General features: G+C 42.6%; 2 protein-coding genes across 2 annotated transcripts in view; one reads left to right on the plus strand and one right to left on the minus strand.

Moving 5' to 3' along the window:
• Positions 1 to 5,175, plus strand: part of LOC106808353 (deoxyhypusine synthase-like) — a 6,522-nt gene extending 1,347 nt beyond the window's left edge. Inside the window, exons 2-10 of the mRNA XM_014811042.1 lie at positions 1,114 to 1,390; positions 1,907 to 2,074; positions 2,534 to 2,660; positions 2,770 to 2,861; positions 3,161 to 3,247; positions 3,408 to 3,513; positions 3,797 to 3,900; positions 4,259 to 4,384; positions 4,605 to 5,175. Of these exons, the coding sequence (XP_014666528.1) occupies positions 1,199 to 1,390; positions 1,907 to 2,074; positions 2,534 to 2,660; positions 2,770 to 2,861; positions 3,161 to 3,247; positions 3,408 to 3,513; positions 3,797 to 3,900; positions 4,259 to 4,384; positions 4,605 to 4,700 (1,098 nt within the window). The 5' untranslated portion in view covers positions 1,114 to 1,198 and the 3' untranslated portion in view covers positions 4,701 to 5,175. The remainder of the gene's footprint in view (positions 1 to 1,113; positions 1,391 to 1,906; positions 2,075 to 2,533; positions 2,661 to 2,769; positions 2,862 to 3,160; positions 3,248 to 3,407; positions 3,514 to 3,796; positions 3,901 to 4,258; positions 4,385 to 4,604) is intronic.
• Positions 5,176 to 9,838: 4,663 nt separating this feature from the next.
• Positions 9,839 to 19,236, minus strand: LOC106808355 (protein FAM69A-like). Its single transcript, XM_014811047.1, has 9 exons — positions 19,186 to 19,236; positions 18,913 to 19,044; positions 18,548 to 18,655; positions 18,195 to 18,315; positions 14,408 to 14,517; positions 12,305 to 12,510; positions 11,864 to 12,044; positions 11,340 to 11,489; positions 9,839 to 10,090 (listed from the first exon to the last, which is right to left on the minus strand). Exons 2-9 carry the CDS (start codon positions 19,033 to 19,035, stop codon positions 9,902 to 9,904), a joined length of 1,188 nt encoding a protein of 395 aa, XP_014666533.1. The 5' UTR covers positions 19,036 to 19,044; positions 19,186 to 19,236; the 3' UTR covers positions 9,839 to 9,901.
• Between the last annotated feature and the right edge of the window lie 1,631 nt (positions 19,237 to 20,867).

Here is a 20,867-nt window from a genome sequence, read left to right on the forward strand (position 1 = left end):
GGGTTAATTACAACGCGAGTCTATCCTTTTGTGTGGAGGAACCCCTGAGTGAATCACTCAGGGCGGTTTGCTGGTGCGTTTTCAGAGACTAGAACTTCCAAACTGGGTTTATTCTCAACACGAACCTTTCTCCGCTATTCTGAAACTTACTATGTATCACAATACTCTGTATTAATCTAATATAACCTGTTACAAAAATTCAAAGTGACGAGCGGCAGATATTTCGAGCGCCGTTTCTGTTGACCTGTGACGTACGCATTCCCAATAGATGAATGGATGGATGGATGGGTGGGTGGATGGATCCTGCTAGTTATAAATATAAGTTAACTATAAGGTGTACCGTGTAGTGTGTCAGATTCTACACACAACTTACCTCATAAACTACAGCACTTGTTGACCTCTGACAAACTTATTTTTAGGCAAAAGTGGCAGGGCTAATGTAACTGTCTACAATGAAAGCACTTCCATTTCCTGCGGCATAGGTGGAATTTGGAGGTGGCATAGTTTCTTACCTAGGTAGTGTACAAGATGTAACGCACTGCCCATTATAATCTAGTATAGGCCAGCAAGGCTATAGAATATAATAGTATGGGGAGAGTAAGTGTTCATAGCCAAAGTAGGAAGCATACGGTGCAATCCAGGATATGCTACCTTTAACACGGTCAACGCTGGCTTGTTAACAATAGATCTATGACCCTGTGCTGAAATTGCATATTCTCATATGTTTCACATTGTATTTTCACCTATTTACACACAAGAACATCATGATATGTTTGCAGTCGTGTCATACACTTGCATACATACCAGGGTTTCTTATACATAAGAGGCACAGTGGCGCACCACCGTTGTCAAATTTAACATCGCCATTGTGAAAATGTCCCAAATGCAGTCTAAGACATTCAAATTTGTAATATTTTCCTGGGGGAGACCCCCCAGGCCCCCCCCCAGCAAGAGGGGGAGTTCCCCTTCTCCCTCTCTCCCCCGCGTCCACCTGCAGCGTCTGCATTTGAATCCATCATGCGTGTTTTTCCCCCAAACTGGCCATTACCTCCTTTGTCTAATTTTCCCTCAGAGGAAACCCTGCATACATACATTAACTTTGACATATTTCAGAATCATTACTTGATTCAACTACTATTACTACTGCTGAAGGAAAGTGCTGTGGAATCTGCTGATATTTGATCTGTTGGAAAGCACGATGGATATACCCCCATGCATTGCACAGCAGGCCGTGCTTGTTAAGAGTGAGGCAATGCCGTCCAATGCACAAGTTGTGAGAGGATATGACTTCAGCAATGGCGTGGATTATCATGCACTGCTTCAGTCTTACCTCACAGTTGGCTTCCAGGCAACTAACTTTGGCTTGGCAGTAGAGGAGATAAATAAGATGGTTTGTATTGAATATTGTACATAATGCACATATATATTGCTATAAATGTAAATCAAGTATGAATCAGATTGGCTTTACACGATTTCATATAGCTTAAGCTGCCTTGTGTAGGATCATATGTATGAATAGAGTTTGGATCAACAATTTAGAGTGATGGTAAACTAATTTATATGTAAACTGTTTCCAAGCAATTTGCGCAATCTTCGATCTTATTGAAAATTTTGTAAAAGTCAAGCATGTCTATATTTATCTTGTGGGAGTGTTTATGGGATTTGTTCCAGCTATGTCTGTTGATTAATGTGCTTTTCGAAAGCATAAATAGTTGAGTTGAGATATGCCTGTGTACATTCATAGCAATTGAAGCAAATCTTTCTTTTGCATGCTATGGACGATCAAGATCAAACATCTCCAGTTAACAATTCGTTTGCCTCTATCTACAGTTTTAATGTGGTTTTCTAGAGTGCCCACAAACCTCTATGCTACGTGTATCTGTAACCAGGTATGTTTAATATCTAGATTGCAAAGAAGAATGAGCCATTGCCTTTAGATCGCAAGGAAGACATATACAAACTCAATCCGACAGGATGCAAACCAACAAACTGCACAATATTTTTGGGTTACACGTCAAATCTTATCTCTGCTGGCACGCGAGAGAACATCAAGTTTCTTGTAGAGAATAACATGGTAAGTGGTGTTTATTAGCTGTTCATGTCACAGCATTTTTATAGAGTTGCAAATTTATCAAATTTCAATATCAACTCGGCCCATTCTATAGTTTCAATAGCTCATCTGATGTGTCTGCCTAACTTCACGTTTTCCCCATTGTCAGGATTAGCAGCTCAAATATAAACACAACACCTGGCCTACTGTTTTTGTTCATCATATATGTATCACAGCCTGAAGCGATGTTGGCATATAGTTAGATAAAGATTTGGCCAAGAAGAAACTAAAGTACTTCTAGTACTACTTTCTACAGTATATATGGATTGTAAATCAAAAGGGTATGGAAATTAGGTGGGCCTTTCTCTGATTTCACCTTAATTAGTTACTAATGGCAGAAGCTAGATTAGAATGAAGTGAGCATGGTTATATATGCTGTTTTTTTGCTACTGATGATTTTGATGTGATTCCTGTTTCCTCCAGGTTGATTGCATTGTAACGACAGCAGGTGGTGTGGAGGAGGACTTTGTTAAATGTTTGGCTCCCACCTACATTGGAGACTTTGCTCTTAAAGGAAAAGAACTACGCAAAAAAGGAATAAACAGAATAGGTGAAGAACAAACCTAGCTGTTATTTTGTAGAGTATGCGTGAATTTGTAATTATGTCATATGGAAAATAGAGTTATGTAGAAAAGAACCGAATTTCGTCTGTTTTTCAGGAAACCTCTTGTCTCCAAATGACAACTACTGTCTATTTGAAGATTGGCTCATGCCTATATTAGACCAGATGGTCATAGAACAAAAGGAGCAGGTAATTATTACAGTTGTAGCTTCACAGATGCAGCCTAAAAAATATTTATTCATTGCCAAATTGGGTTACAAATATATTGTGTAATATCTTTTATCACAATAATACATATGGAGTTAATTAATTAACTATCATTTATATACGTATATATATATATATATATATAGACTACTATATAGAGTTGACTGTAATATCAATCACACAACTTGTACATGGTATTCAAAGGCAAATAATGTGTACCTGTGCTACAGCTTATATTAATTTTATCTTCTTTTTTTAAACTTCATCCGATTCATGATCAGGGCGTGCGATGGACACCCTCAAAAATGATTGCAAGACTTGGCAAAGAAATAGACAATACAGATTCCGTTTACTATTGGGCGTATAAGGTATAAATAGTAATTTAGTAGGATTTGTTGATCTGCGACGTGTGTATCGAATAATGCACTATAATGATGTATTGGTACAGGCATGAGTTATAACTAGATAGTTATGAGTAGTGGTAGTTGACTGTGCAACAATCTTACTTGCTATCAATTGCTGTTGCAGAACAATATACCTGTGTACAGTCCAGCACTGACAGATGGCTCTCTTGGTGATATGCTGTATTTCCATTCCTACAAACATCCAGGCTTGATATTAGACATAGTAGAAGGTGCGGTTGGACAAAAAGCCCCTCAATCTTTGGAATGCTACAATCTGTGACATACCTTTTTTAACAATCGTGTTACAATTATCCTAATTTAACTGTCATGCCTACTTGTAAATTGGTACTCCCGAGCTAGCAGTGAAGACCTCACTGAGTTCAGCTCTTTTTACCTCGTGTGCCAGACCTAATCCCACTTGCAAAGGTTATGGATTAGCTGAAAATCGTATGGGTTTCCAGTGGTTGTTAATCTCTGCGTACCAAAAACATTGACTTCACACCCTGCTTTCAGACATTCGCCTGCTAAACAACCAGGCAGTGTATGCAATCAACACCGGTATGATAATCCTAGGAGGTGGATTAGTGAAGCACCACATAGCTAATGCGAATCTAATGGTGAGTGCTTTCATATGCGAATGCACACACACGTGCACACAGGTACACACGCACGCACACACACACAGGTACACACAGGCACGCACGCACACCGGTACACACACACGTGCACGCACGCATGCACGCACACATGACGAACGTGTCACATAGTGTTTCTCCTCGCCCTTGTACATTTTCACGAAATTGCAATCTGCAAAATAAGCTGCAGCATTCTGTCTCCGTCTGAGTGCAGTAATGTTACGCATTGTGCGTTCCATCGCATTCGCTCTGCACTGCGAACGAATGAGATTCTTTCGCTCCACTCATGCGCAACGTCCGTATCCATCTTCCCCCACCACGCACGTTGATCGTTTTTCAGCGTAATGGAGCGGACTTCTCGGTGTACATAAACACGGCACAGGAGAGCGACGGCAGCGACTCGGGGGCGCGGCCAGATGAGGCCGTGTCTTGGGGCAAGATAAAGCCAACCGCCACTCCAGTCAAGGTCAGAGCCACTCTACTGGCGACCTTCGTGTAGAATTGGCATCCATGTGGCCAGTTCAGTTCACGTTTACGCGTTGTGCACGCGTTGTACGTTCGAACAAGTTTTTGTTTTCGTCATGATTTTTCTCGTAGTTGTACACATTTTCTTAGCATAGTCATGCAGTGAAGTAACTGTAAGGTGACACATGATATATGCTGATTGTGTACTCACGTTGTTTCAGGTGTTTGCAGAGGTTACTCTCGTGCTGCCCCTTATCATAGCAGAGACCTTCGCACGCCATCACTTTGCCAAGGAAAAAGATTCCCAAAAGAGCTGAAACTGTTGCGGCAGGTTGGAGAACTGCATTTTAAACTTTTGTTATTTAAGATTTATTGAAAATTATGGTTATTTGAAAATTGCTCATTTAAGTCTTTCATATTCATCATCATTTCAGCCTTAACCTGTAAAATGTCATATGGGATATCATTCCCATCAAGTTCCAAAATCTTATAATCACGTTACCTTTTAATGGCGCACTGTGTTGCGTAAAGCACCAATAATGTATATCAAGTTGGCAAAAAGTGTACAAAAACAATGTTTTCTGCAATTATTTATACAAGCTTTTGCTATTTCCAAATTGTTTTGGTAATTTTAGGTGTCTTTCCCTGTTTGATGAACACCATATGTGAAGTAAATGGTTATCTTGCTGTCTATCATGCAGCAAACCTTGTTTCATGAAAGCGTACCACTAAACTGGTACGTACAAAGATGGAGTTAGCTTGAAACTATAAAATTAACTTGTTGAACTCTAATACTCTTGTTAAAATGTTTTGCTCGTGTGTTGCCAGTTTCGACATTTCATCCATTAAATATATATCAAAAGCACACATCAAAACTAACAAGTGCCGCAGAGCGACAGCGCTCACCTGACGGCAGGTGTTCTGATGCTAAACTCGGGGGGCAAACGAATCAAGAGCACCCTCCCATCGCCGTGTTTGCTCTCCCTCGTTCTCTCTCATTCTTGCTCTCTCTTCCCTTCACTCTCTCTCTCTCTCTCTCTCACTCTCTCGCTCTCTCTTTCTCTCTCTGTCTTTCTGTCTCTCTCTCTCTCTCTCTCTCTCTCTCTCAGTTACATTGTTAACCACACTGACATAACAGAATGCCATAGTAATTATATACGATTTTAAGGAGCATAAACAAGCAAATTTAGTTTTGAAATTTCACTGTGACATTTTAACCTTCATACATCCAGGCCTGTATAGATTCTACTAGCAAACCGGCAGTCATTCTTTTTAACAGTAAACAAATCCATGTTAAACCCTCACAGCTGAAAAAAAAAAGAAGTTTTCCAATCGCTCCGTCACACCATGTCTTCAGAAAATGTCTAAATCTGCCCTGTGCCCCCATTGACCTTTGACCTGTGACCTCCAATTTCGGCACAGTGATGGCTTTCCTACCATGATGGTATACACCGACTATCACGAGCCTAGGTCGAGCCGTTTAGATTTGTGCCGCAATTCTGCATTTCCGCCCTATACCTTAAGTTAAGGAGGGAATGTTCCCTTCTTTTACACTGCTTGACCTTTGACCTTTGACTCCAGCTTCGACATCCCAACTCGTTTTCGGGTACCACCCCACGTCCCGAATATCGTGAGTACGCGAGTCGCGTTAAGATTGTGCCCAACTGTTGACGGACGGACGGACCGCTCGCCAGGCGACGAGCGCACGGACGATCATAGCGATTCTACAATCTGCATCGACTTCGGTCAGATGAGCTAAAAATCAAGGTTGGGCAGCTCTCCAATCATAGATGCTATTTGATATTACCAAGGCGTCATTCAGCATTTTTTGCAACTGACTCAATCCTTGTAGAGAACGGATAGATTCCAGAAGCTTATTTAAAAATTGCAGAGCATCTAGACACATCACCCTTAAATTATTTTGTGGTGTTTCAGCTAACATTGCTGAACATTAAACATAAACACTAAGGGTGTGATTAAAGCATAATTCGACCATCGATTATGCAAAGTTGACGAATGCTAGAGTACTGGCACCTTTGAGTTAATATATCATTCACCTTAGCCAAACGCGTATTAGTTTGTTTCCAATATCACTGCTGTTACTAAAATCTCTAATGAAAATTCCGCATCCAAGAAAGCGGTGTGACAGTTACAACCGGCCATGCGCCGTAACCGCCGAGAACCGGCGAGGCGGTGTCATACAGATTATAGGCACGACATTTTCGCACGTATGCTCGGTCGTCAGTGATTTGATCCTTGTAGTCTGAGTGCGCCATTCCGTACGTTATGGTATTACTTTGGGATCGCGGAATAACATGAATATACGAAGTTCTTGACGAGTTACAAGTACATATAATATGTGGGCAACTAGGCAAATATAACACTAGGCAAACAATTTACCGGGACGACAATCTATGCTCAACACTGTAAGCAACTGTGACGTCACCGGAACCGAACTCGATGTTTATGTTTGTTAGTAAATAATTTAGCGTTCGCCAGCTTACCAAATCTTACGATTTCAATTAGACATTTCCTTAGTATAGCATGAGTATTGGACACTAATACCGTTTTGCGACTAAAGGTAATGTACTTATTAACTGACACAAGGTGCCAGTTACTTATACGGTCAACTTTGCATTCAACGATGGTCGAATTATGCCTTTAAGATTAGGGTTATTTACGATAGCGATGGACGCTCAAGTCGATTCTTGGGAGAAAGCGAAGGGTAATTTAAGTGTGGTTTGCAGATGTTACACAACTATAGTTGCGGTGATTGGAAATGTCGCGACGGTGTCGTTGCAGTAATGGGTTATGTCGGCGCAGCGCATTTGATGTAGTATGGATGATGGAGATGAGAAACGGTTCGAGCGAGCGATTGTTGGCATGTGTGCAGCGGGGTGTGGTTCGCGCGCGACTTTCTTTGTTAGCTAGAAATGTATAAATGGAAGGTTCTGGTTGAGAGGGAAGAGAACGGATTGTGTGGAGTCACCGCCGGATGCGTGCCTCGTGCGCACGCATGTGGGTTGAGAAACAATAATACTATTTGCAAAACACAACTGCTTGGACTTTGGAGTTTTCCTTACTCATCGCCTACAACAAATCTACTTTGAACGCGGTAACGTCATCTCCTCGTTACACTTCTACAAAAGAGCAAATACAGAAAATCAAATCATACATTATCTGGAATTTTAATGGAAGGAATCATTTCCATTCAGGAATGTTAATTGTTTAAAAGTGGTGCTAAATATCTGTTACGACTGGAAGATGGTTGTATCGACGTCGATGAAAGATAACGTGTACGTGGTACAAATGTAACTAAATCTGTATGCACTCCATTACTTAGCACAATCAATTAAACAATTCTACTGCAAACACGCTACATGGTCACGGTAATTGTGGTTGCACCTAGCAACGAGTTAATATATACACCATTCCCCCTTAGGTATGCAACACTAACAGACTGTATTAACATGTATTCTGTAGAAAATCAACAATAAACTATACTGTATTGCTAAAAATCACGAGACATGCAAACCCAACTAGAAAGGCAGTTGTCGCCAACTACATGTTCCCCGTGTTCTCCCAAGATGTGTAAGTATACGAAGTTTGTCGCGCTAGGTCAATTAGGGGCCGAGTTATAGAGCGCGAAGGAAATATGATCAAGGTGAAGGTCGTAGTGACCTGGTTTTGGTACGCGACACACATCCCCAAGATGTGTAAGTATACAAGTTTGGTAGCGCGTAGGTCAATTAGGGGCCGAGTATAGAGCGGAAGGGAAATATGATCAGGTCAGCGTAAAGATCAAATAAGGTCGCAGTGACCTGGTTTTGGTACGCGTGTCACCTTCTCCCAAGATGTGTAGAGTATACCAAGTTTGGTAGCGCTAGGTCAATTAGGGCCGAGTAGAGCGGAAGGGAAATATGATCAAGGTCAAGCGTCGCATGACCTGGTTTGGTATGCTGCTCACCTTCTCCCAGATGTGTAAGTATACAAGGTGTAGGCCTAGGTCAATTAGGGGCCGAGTTATAGACGGAAGGGGGAAATATGATCAAGGTCAAGGTAAAGGTCAAATAAAGGTCGCAGTGACCTGCTGTTGGTACTTTTCACACCTTCTCCCCAAGATGTGTAGAAGTATGCCAAGTTTGGTCACGCTAGGTCAATTAGGGTCGAGTTATAGAGCGGAAGGGAAATTCTCTGCGCGGAGGCTGCGGGGAACATGAAACATAGTATCCCCGGGCGCACTTCGTCACGGGGGATACAATTAACGTTTGTACATTGCAATCATTAGATGTAAATGTAAAGAAAATACATTATAATTTACAAATATTCGTTCCCGCATATTAATTGCAAGAAAAACAAAAATCACTTAAAAACAAGGAAAACAAATAAATAATAAGCATCACGACTGAAAAGGCAACCTGAATAAAAACATCCTGCTTCATATACTTTGCAGAAACCAGTATTAGATTGATATGTGTGGTATTGTGTACCATAACCAATTGCCATTTACTAGCTGCAGCCACAATAATCACTCTGCTTGGTTAGAGACTACCAAAAAGAAGTCTAGTATTTTGACACATGGCACTTCTAAAAACTATCATTCTGTGGTTTTTCTAATGTACACACTCATACTTTAATGCATTAAAATAAATTGTTCTGCTTTCTCACACTGAACGAAAAAGTAGCTTGCACATATTACATTATATTTATATATATTTTATATATATATATATCAGAGTAGATAATTGGGAAGGAGTGTGACTTCAATAAACAGGGAAATTCGTCATTTACTAGCCTTAAATACTACGATTTACTACGCGTAACTCACCAACTGAGCTCAAATCGACACAGTACATTCGCTAGCATCGTGCGAAATCGTTTCCTCGTATTACACCCGCAATCGAGATACGACTAAACGTACGACACAATTTTCCATTCTGTTGCCAGCAAACGATGTGTTTTCGGCCGAAATTTAAACAAAAGGCAGCTACTAATGCTCGGCGATGCGGTGTGGCTCGCTGGGAGATTGCTGCTGATTGTGGTGGGCATGCGTACGTGGGGGGGCATACCAGTTGTATGCCGGTATGTAGCTGTATGTCGGGTCAAAGGTTATCTCGCCGAGTGTTGCGTCGATGTCCAATCTCCCAGCGTGTCACACCGCATCGCCGAGCGTTAGTAGCTGCCTTTTGTTTAAATTTCGGCCGAAAACACGTAGAGTTTGCTGGCAACAGAATGGAAAATCGTGTCGTACGCTTTAGTCTGTATCTCCGGATTGCGGGTGTATACGAGGAAACGATTTCGCACGATGCTAGGCGAATGTACTGTGTACGATAATTATGAGCTCAAGTTGGATGAGTTACGCGTAGTAAATCGTAGGTATTATAAGGCTAGTAAATGACGAATTTCCCTCGTTTATTGAAGTCACACTCCTTCCCTATTATCTACTCCTGATATATATACATATATATATGCAATATATAATATAGCACAAGTTACTATATATATATATATATATATGCTATAGATATTGCAATTTATCCCATAACAAAGCAAAGAGTTCTTGCCGCACAATGTTTGCTTCCAGTTCCAATATAGGCGATGCATTTTCATTGCGCATCACCGAACAACGATACAGCAGTAGCTCCACCTGGTGAGCGATATCTGTCGGGCAGCTGAGCATGATGTAGGGCTTTACAAGCCTGCATATCTAGAAGAGAGACGACAATAGCACGGCAAGGTCATTCACACACCATTCAGATGAAATGCCGAGTGCATTGCTCATATTCATATGTGTAGCAAATACATGCGCATTAAAACGGTCTTTGTAATTGGGCTTTAAAGTTGCAAAACCTCGCAGCATATATACGCTCGCATATATACCTACTATGAGCTTGCATATGTTGCAAAAATTTACTACAACTCATTTGTATTGCTACTTTCATAACATTTGTTCTCAAAATCTAAACGAAATTACAGCGGAGCGATCGGCTCGATTCATTAACAGTTCCTTTCTAAGATAAAACAAGTTATAATTCATTATTCGATGTTTATTCAGTACAAAATTGTGAAATTTGTTTAAACCATATCGTTATCTATATTACTTATGCAATCAGGAAACAAATATAGTGTTTTCGTTCCAGGAACTATTTGCACTAGTATAGGGCTACTGCTAGCTGTGTAACATTTACCGCGTCGGACGCGATTTTGAAAATCCCAATGTTTGTAGCACTACTCTGGATCAATGAGAACATTTTGTGATGTTTGCACACTGTAAGTATGCTCACAGTAGGCATATATAGGCTTTTTGTTGCGAGGTTTATCCATTTTAACCAAACAGATATTTTCAGTGCATATAATGCCAAGAGACACAGTTTTGTACAGATAGGGAATTTACGAGCACTGTGGACTATGTGACTGGGTTGTAAGATGCAGAGACACAAGAACCACAAAAATTATTGCATGAGATGCAAATGCCATTCTTCAGATGAATAGTCTGCATGAAAGGAGTATCTTTTGGAACACCCTGTGTGTGAACCCCGCAGCTCTGCCCTCCTACATGTTACACAGATATAGAGTACAGCTATGGCAGCTACAGCTATACTAATTAGGCAAATGACAGCACAACGGTGCTAACCTGTTGCTCCTACTGCTACTATTACTACAGTTAGCTAGTGAGAAATCATAGATTATAGTGAGTCACTGAAATCAGCCACTGAAATCATGCTGCTTTGCATAAAATCTAGCACGTTAATCACTAAAAGTTGTGCTTTTACACTCGACGACACGTGCCAGCACGTATATTAATTGGGCATAGAATTTCACAACACTGATAACTACATCAAATGACTTCTTCTCACTTTGTTAGCATATGGCGATCACTGCTAAGACGTCCCTTACAATGTTCCATCAGTTTCCCTGGGCTAACTAAGAGATCGATGTTTAACACTATCCCTAACCTGAGAGAGGGGTGGTAGAGCTACATCTGCCCGACAGGTATGCGTGTTGCTATCACAGGTAACGACGCACGTGTCTCCGAAGGAACACTCCGAGTCAGTCTCACACGGCATGCCCGATACCTGCCGTTCTAACGCGTGCTTGGATATCACCTGAAAGAATGCAGTAATGACGATTGAACTTTATTTTATGAAATAACAATCTAATTAGCAGTAATCACCATAAACAGACATGATTAGTTAGGTATGCAAGGGTGGAAAAATGGAGTAGATGTCAACCATGTGTGCATGCAACCAAATGAGAATATTGCACCTGGCACGTCATACGGTAAACACTGAGTGACACACGCAGAGCACCAAGTTTGCTTTGACCGCACCTTTAACATACTCCAGATCCACTCCCGCCATCATCTGCTGCACAGCACCAGGCTTTTAAAAACAAGCGCGCTGGCCGACGTGCCCACTGAAAGTCAACAAACGCGAACGAGGGCCGGTTCGTCGCAGACGCCCCCCCCCCCGTGACTTGCCTGTGACATGTCCGTGATCCGGAGTTCGTCTTTCAGCGTGAATCCAAACTTTGACCTGCCGACGTTGCAGACGTAGAAGCTTCCGTAGCGGTCGTCGGACGTCAACTGGTCCGCGAACTCTAGCAGTGCGACGACGTGCTTTGCACGCGCTTGCCAGCTCGGCAGTCTGTACGGAAACATTCTGAAAATCGCACTCGACCAATCAGAAATCTTTACCATGTGTCACGATCATTAATTAAATCGCCATGATCGTTAGATTGCATGGAATCATTCTGATCATTCCGAAATAGAATGTGGGTGCGAGTATTGTTACCTAATCCTTAGGTGTTTATAAACCTAATATTCGACCCACACTATTTTGGGCAGACATTTATAACGTTAAAACATTAAACCGTATTATGTCTGTACATCGCATACGTGTTAAGCTGAAGTCAGACTTACTTGTTATAGTATCTGGACGGCCACAGGCGGGACATGATTACCCACATACTGTACAGGCTTCGAATTGGCACATCCTCGTAGGCATAGAGGCCACCGCAGAAGCCTTGTATAGTAGCGACTACGCTCGAACCCCTCAGAACCACCCTCAGGAAGAAGTCACCAGTGTGAATAAGTAACCAGATGGTCTGAGCTTCTGCTAGGGATATCTACAATTGTGGAAATTTGGCTGATCGTTATCAGTGACAACACAGACTGAATTCAAGAAGCGATAATGAAATGCTGTTTCGTCGCACAGATTAAAACGTGTAAACGTAACAATCGTCCGCATGAAAATGGCCCAATAAAATCTGATGCTAGTCATCATTTCAATGAAACTATCACTCTCTCTCTCTCACATGCACTAGCAAATACAGCATGAAATGAAAGTGTCAATGACACTAATAGCTCACCTTGGGTATGATAGAAAAGGGAGATAATATTTAAAATTTGGTAAGTGTTTCATTTATGATGGACCGAAATGTGATCAAATGTCCTTATTCCATGTCCTATACTAATAGAAATTTCACTGCTTTGTTTCAGGGTTAGTTTTGATGCAAAAATAAATGTTTCAGATCTGAAAGTCTGAAATCTGGGCGAGAGATGTCGCTACGCCTAAATGATCGCCATTTTCGTTTTTGATTATCGTGCAAATAAAAGCAATAAAATATTTCAATCAAATTACTGTAACGAAGAATCTAAAACACAATATTACACGTAGGTATGATTAGGTAGGTAGGTAGGTAGGTAGGTAATAAATTCAACAAAATCGAATGAATCTAGATGGCCATTTTCATTTTTGCCAAAAAGTGGGCATGGCTCGGAAGTAGGTCGACTGGCTTGCTCCAAAATAGGACGTTCAAATCTCGCCGATAGGAGTAACAACTGTATGCAATTTGAAACATGTAGGTCAAACGGTTCTCAAGTTATCGTTGACCGTAGACAAATGTTGACGGACAGACGGACGGACGGACGGACGTACGACGGACAACGCCACATGGCAATAGCTCATCTTGACGATGTCAAGGTGAACTAACAAGTGCCGCAGAGCGACAGCTCTCAACTGACGTGTACTGTAGCCGGCTATTCTTCTGATAAACTCACTGGCAACTGAATCAAGTGCGCCCTCCCGCCACCGCGTTGATAGGCTTTGCTATACCGGTAGTACAGTAATAAAGATATAGCTGTGTAGCTTTAATGACTTCGCCATATTAACGTTATCATGGATATGCGTCGAGCGCGAGCGTAGTGGTGGTGTTGGGGGGGGGGGAGGGGAGGGGGTAGGAGGGACGGGTGGAGAGGGCTCTAATAGCAAAAGCAGTTCAATCCTTTGTTAACCGTCAACAAATCCATGTTTAACTCTCCTCTTGATGGTCAAAAGGTTATCAGACACTTACTCTTCGCACGTCAGCCGAAAGTAGATTTGACGGTCTTTTCAATAAAGTGATAAAAATGGTAGGTCTGCGCTGAAACAAAAAAGTTTTGCACTCGGTCCGTTAGACCATGTCCTCAGAAAATGTCTGATATCTGACCTTTCCCTTTTCCCCCACTGCCCTTTGACCTGTGACCTCCAATTTTGCACTGGTGATGGGTTTCCTCGATCCCCATCACACTATACATCAAATATTAAGAGCGTAGGTAGAGTCGTTGAGATTTGTGCCGCAATTCCGTATTTCCTCCTATACCTTAAGTTAAGGAGGGAATGTTCCCCCTTCTTTTACACCTTCTTGACCTTGACCTTTGCCCTGGGCTTTGACATCCCAACTCGTTTTCGGATTACCCCCCCACCCCAACGCCCGAATATCGTGACGTACCGTCGAGCGGTTAAGATTTGGCCCCAACTGTTGACGCACGGACGACGGACGCACGGACGCACGCTCATGCGATTCTACAAGCTGCATCTGACTATGTTAGATGAGCTAAAAATGATAACGTTAATAAGTTGGAAATCACGATGATTTCTTTCCTCACAGACGCTTGGAAGACGCCCACTTCTTAATATGCTCCACTACGTAAATCAACTACGGAAGATCGGTAAAAAGGCGTCTGAATGACGAAATCGGTCACCTTTGCGTCATGGTTGATGTCGGCCATTGCCAGCAGCCTGTCGACAAGCGCAGAGTGCTCTCCCGGCCCCAACACATCTTCCGCGAATTCCTTCAGGTAAAGCTCAAACTCTGTAGAAGCAGAAGCGATCATGCGCAGATGACAAGTTAATCTTACGAGTGATCCACGAGGGTCACACATGTGTTAGGTACGCGTGAACTACACACAGCGTTTCTCCGATGAAGCTTAACATACTGTATACGCCATATTTTTCGTACAGATATTTCACGAATTCAGACATGACGGACAATTTCTCAAGTGGTTAATTTCGCAGTCAGTGAATTATGAATTATTTGGTATGAACTATTCGCGTGTTGTTATTTTCGCGGTCGGGGACGCGTTCGCGAAATTCGCAAAAATTAAACCACCGCGAGATATACAGCGTATACAGTATACAGATGCATGAAGCGAATAAACCCGGACATGGCCGTCTCGTTGAATCTGGACGATCTGCAGCCGGATATCCGCGCGAAGCGCGAACAGCGCCACCTGGGTGGCGCCATTTCATCCAACTCGCTGCTCTGTATTAGAACAATTTTACCGGTTATGTCAAATGGGCCTGTATCGGTCCAATTGAGGAGTTGTGGCGCTTGGCAGAAACCTTTCGACTATGCACGTATGGCGAGAATAAATCCAATGGTCGTAATTGCTACTTTTTTTGGTTGGGCGCGCGTTAGTTTTTCTTCTAGAAAAGCGATTTCGAATTTATTTAATTCCACGCGCCTGACTTATTCTCGTACATATCGCTACCCATAGATGGCGCGACACGCGCTCTCTCAAGTCATTTTGCAAAGAATTTTCTTTAGACTGCCCCGCGGTGCAGAGCTTTGGACACGCCTCCACTAACTCATAACTTTAGTGACGAAAGAGACTTGCCGAATTAACGTCCGTACCAGTCTATCTGAATCGTGACGTCCCAGCTAATTTCTCGCAGCCATCTTAGAAACACGCGCAGGCCTGACTGATTATGCTTGTTTACACTGATAATTGGCACTAGACGTTATGTGGCACAATGCCACCAGCCGTATGTCTGTAGCCGTCTGTTTATTACCCCCCATGCTTTGATGTGTTCGGATCATTGACGTCAGACTTCAAGCCATGTATATAATATAGCCAGAGCAGTGGCGTTACGGCAGGCAGGTAGGCAGTAGCGCAGCGCGCGGCTCCGCATGTAAGCCGGACAAGCAATCGCCTGTTCCAGCCGACATGTCACGCAAGACGAAGAGAAAGAAGCAGTCAGGATACAATTCTTCGGGTTACCGCATTCGGATTCGAATTGGATTCGGAAGAAAGAACGAGCGCCCGCCAGTTATGTAAGCGGGCTATATAGTACTACAGTTAATCTCTACGATAAATGCTAGGCCGAGATATTGCCGCGTAATATCAGTCTCCCAGGCTCTCAGTAGAATAATATATATGCCGTTAATTGCACTATTTGCGCCTTTCTCCGTTGCTGTTGTGTTATTAGTCTGCATACATATACATTATATATACATCCAGTACTATGTTATAAGAGAAATAACAAATAATTCTTATACATATAGTAACGCATATACAACTATTAGTCAGTCTACGCAATATGAAAGTTCATGTTTAATTTCAACCGTTTTTACTATCTGTACTATACTCTACTAATTCTCTAGTACAAGTACCTCCACTAACTATAACTTTAGTGTAGCGAAAGAGACTTGCCCGAATTAACGTCCGTACCAGTCTAACTGGAATCGTGACGTCGCGTTTTCATTATCGTAGCCATGTTCCTTCTCCTGTCACGTACGTGCGAGGTTTTTATGAACCTCTTGACCCCGCGCTCGCATCTCCTCTCTAGCCCGTTTTGCCGTTTTTGCATATATTCCATCGTACCAGCCACTGGCAGCAAGATCAAGCCCGCACGTACAGCACACACTGATGATAAGTTTGTTTAGACTGACAATTGCCACTAGCGGCACATTAAGACTGGTATACATTCCACACCTACGGCTACGAATACCTTGTAATTACTAAGTACATGTTACAATAATTACTACTAAGTACTACTACTAGTACTAGTAGTAGTAGTACTATAAGTGACCAGCACTACTAGTACTAGTACTAGTAACTACCAGGACCGCAGGAGCTAATAGTAATAGTAATAATGACTAACTCTGGTACTAGCTAATTAACTTACTCATAATGACGAACCCTAACCATAACCCTAACCTATTATATTGATATAATATTAATATTTATATTGATGTAAATGACATTGGTGTTTATTGCCCATTGCCATACATTGGGGCCCATATAATTATTGGGAGCCATGTTCTCTTATCTTGAACCACTAGTACTACTTAGTACTACGAGCTAGCAAGAAAACGCTCTTTCTAGGGTTAGAATACCCTAGGCTATACTAGACACAGGCCACTTGAAGCGTTTCAATAAAATATAATGCTAAACTAAACGAAATATATTTACTACGAATTTAATGTTCTAGTATAGGCCTACTCTCTTTCAAGAAGGTTGCGAGGTGCAAAGGCTATATATAGACTAGCAGGCCCGTAGCCAGGGGGGGTTCGCGGGGGTTCGAACGAACCCCCCCCCGAGCCCCTCCCCCAAGCCAAAAAATTGTTTTTTTGAAAATTTGCAAGAATTTCACCTCAGGTCGCTCCATTTTAGTTGTATAATTGCAAAATCTCCATCCGTGCGGGAGGGTGAACAGTGAACACACCCCTCCCACACCCTCCCCCCGCCGGTCGCTTGGCTCCCTCGCCTGGTCGCTTCGCTGCCCAGAGCAGGGGCGTGTACAGCGAGGGGTCCAGGGAGTCCAGACCCCCCCTTGTTCGCGCAGAAACGCATCTGAGGGGGTGTAATTTAAAAAAATTCCCAGACCCCCCTTCGCGTCTCGCAACTATGCGGTTACGTTAGGCCCCCCTGGTACCAAATCCTGTACACGCCCTGCGCCGAGCAAATTGCCAACATTTAAAACAACCCCCCAATAGAAAGCTGGCTAAGCCTGGACTAGGACTCGCTCCCACCTCGATTGCCATTGAGTGACTAAGCTAAGCCGAGGAGGTGCCGAGAGAGTGCCAGTCTATGGGCTATAGGCGGCGGGGCAGGCGGCGGCACTGCTTTCCAAATCCCGTACGAGCCTCGCCATTGGAACGTTGCAAAAACGTTGCCAGCGTTGGGGCGCGAAGAGCGCCGGGTAGGTGTTTCCTGATTCTGACAGCCGTTTCCATTACTGAGGCAAGGTTCGCGAATGTCAGAATTTCGACAGTCTTTCTGTGATTTCGCGTGACACAGCTCGGTTACGAACAGATTACTCGGTTACAGTTTTTATTAAACAAGTGAACACTTTCACGTCCAAATGTCTACCCTCTGTGTCCCCCACTAAAATTGCGGACTGTTCGCTGGCAGCTATGGATCCGTGCGCCCGCCAATTCATTCGGCGCACGGATCCATAGCTGCCAGCGCTGCATACTGTCGTAGGACGTTCCCGCGGTCGCGTGCGCCTTGCCGCGGAACTGCGCGAAAGATCTGCGCTTGAGCGCTTCGGATCAAATCTCCTTTCGGCAACGCTTCTCTAGTATCCCGTCTCATCTGGATTATAAGCAGGGGTGAATAATGACAAATGTGTATTATTTGTCATTATTCACCCCTGTTATAAGATATACCCTTTATTTTGGCAGTGAGATCTGCAACATGGCTCTTCTCCCTCACTATCAATTCGATTTACGGTATGTAGTCGCCACTACCTCACGCCGCTTACCTCTATAGGTTATTACACTTGGCAGTATTACGTAGCTTTTTATGATACTGAAAGACCATTTCTCCATGTGGTAGACGTATCTGGTTCGATCTACTTCAAAGTATGACTGATACAAGAACTCCTGCAACGACAATAAAAATCAACATACATTTCAGGGGTAGAAATTAACTTTTTAAGTAGGAAGTCCAACGGACCCCCTACCTTCAAAAAGAGAGAGTCCGCAGCAAAATGGGGGAGTCTGCAGTCTGAAGTTCAAAACTAAAGATATTAACAATAACGCGTTGGACATTGCAGGACATTTGCAGTGCACGTCTGCTAAAATTTTGTCAGCATCAATTCTATTTTATACTCACCACATGGTGGTTAGAATGTATATCACATTGCCCAATGTCTACAGTCTCACTTTCACATAGTTCATAGCAAAATGTGCCAGTTATTTCTCCCCTTTTATAGTTTTTGCACTGAGAAAAAAAGTTCAAATAATTACTATATAACTTTTCTGTAAAATATTATCATAAACATCTTGGTAACTAATTAGGCAGGGAAATAGTACTCGAAATTTCTAGAATCATGGACAGTTCAAATTTAAATTGGTCAACAATAGGGCATATCAAATCTTCCACCCTGTAAATTTACACGTAAAAACTTGCACATGGTAAACCTTTCCAGTATGAAAACAAATCGAAGCAATCTAGTAAATAATTGGTTCAGTACTTACAATATCATCAATAACCTCAGTCTTGTGGCATGGGTCGTACAAAGCAAACTGCAATACGTTCCAAGCAAGCCAAATTACAATGACAGCTATAGCCAATGCCACAGGAACGTACTTGGCTTTCATCTGCAATATCTGTAACAATCGCAATCACACAGATGCATAAATAATCATCACCTTAGATTGATAGTGACAGCAGTAGTACAGCCACTAATATCTTTCACCCCTGTACTCTTGTGTAGCCAAACCAGTATATAATGGTCACTCAAGGTTGACCTCAAACGTGTCCTGCGTCTGATCTTCAACGCCAAACGCGGTGCTGCTGACTCGCTGCTCGCTGGTGGTTGCTGCCGACTCACTCGCTCGACCGCTGGAATGTGTGTGTGGGGGAGAGGGGGGGGGCTCGCTAGCACGCAGGAACAGCACGTGTATACATATGCTATACGCATGACCTTGGGGGGGCATACAGCAGATCAGTTACGTACACGTGTGGAACGAACGAGTCTTCAATGGCCGTGGCGGGCGCCAGGTACACAGCCTATGGTACACATGCACGCACGGCCGTCATAGAACTAGACGAACGCTAGCCACAAGTTCCCATCTCGCTTAACACTACGTGGCGAGAGGTTCCTCCGCCGTGTAACTAGTCGGAGAGCCTGGTCGGTTTAGACGAACGCTAGACTACCCTCAGTTAAAAGACGTTTTGTCCTGCCTTTCTGACAACAAATGACAGATTTCTTGCTAGAAATTATTAGACAACGCCTTCAACAACACCACTCTCGATTTTTATCCCCACATTTACGAAAATGACATGGGTCTCAATCTCGCCAGGCTCTCTATTCTTGATCTGCCAGTAGTGGGATGCGAGAATGTAACTTGTCCTAGCAAGAAAGTAACTTGTGGCCAGTGTAGTTCATGTGTTCTAACTCTAGTCTAAGTAAAGTAATAACTAATATTACTATAAGTTGACACGTACGTAATACTAATAGTAATAGACATTAGACAGTGAGTGATTGACACTGTCCGTGTCATGACATTATCATTATGATTATCACAGTGACAGTGTATACGATACTCATCAAAGCGTATGACTAACTGATATAGCATACGGCGAGGTAGTACAAGTTTATGTAGTTAAATACCTCTCGCTGACTGGCATCCTAACTACTATATATAGTACTAATGCTGAAGTACATACGACGGTGGACGACGGGCACGTCCATATTGACTACGTGTTTCTATGGGATGAGCACTTGTTTTGCAATGCCGTCAGCATCGCCCTGACGGGAATCTGTACGCGTTCCGACGAGAGTATTCGTCATCCCATGCCAGGCATGCTTCATCTTCATAAATAATCATTCATATTGACAACACTAATGCTAATAATAACAGATTAGCCATAAAAAAACACTTTTGTCATATTTAGTTATTTTCAGACGGTTGCCAATATATATGAAATAGCATCATCAGCAGCATCAGCAGTCATCAGCAGATTTCAGAAACAGCGCGGGTGTGTTAATTTCTAGCCGTGGACATTTATCTCACATATAACGCATATATGATATTGTTACGTTCCGTGCGTGTCCAATATTCAACTCGGCATCTTTTTCATACGTTCCAAATTTATTACTCAACACGTGCGTAGCTGCACACGTGCAGATAAAACTGAAAATACAAAATAATGCACAGTAAATATTATGTCGCTCATGTCATGTAATGTTCATTATATGATTATCCAACGTTATATAATAAATATTCAAATTATAAGAAATTAGGCGAGAACCAAGAGACAACACTTACAATGTATGGTGCATCGTGGAAAATGCGCGAGCGCATGCGAACGTATACGGCTCAAGCAGCAAAAGTGCACGCGCCACGCACAACAGACGCTTTTATAACGCGACAAAGAAACCCGCGAGTCACATGACTAAAACATAATGTAAACGAGCAGAACGCAG

Source organism: Priapulus caudatus, unplaced genomic scaffold (assembly GCF_000485595.1).
Source record: "Priapulus caudatus unplaced genomic scaffold, Priapulus_caudatus-5.0.1 Scaffold269, whole genome shotgun sequence".
Lineage (NCBI taxonomy): Eukaryota > Metazoa > Priapulida > Priapulimorpha > Priapulimorphida > Priapulidae > Priapulus > Priapulus caudatus.

Bases quoted from the DNA above. Each gene is read 5' to 3' on its own strand.
- LOC106808355 (XM_014811047.1), bottom strand. From the start codon at position 19,035: ATGAAAGCCAAGTACGTTCCTGTGGCATTGGCTATAGCTGTCATTGTA. The intron at 18,316-18,547 runs GTGAGTATAAAA...TTGTCGTTGCAG, and splicing joins TACATTCTAACCACCATGTG to GAGTTCTTGTATCAGTCATA. The intron at 11,490-11,863 runs GCAAGTCACGGG...GCATTCTTTCAG, and splicing joins GGATCACGGACATGTCACAG to GTGATATCCAAGCACGCGTT.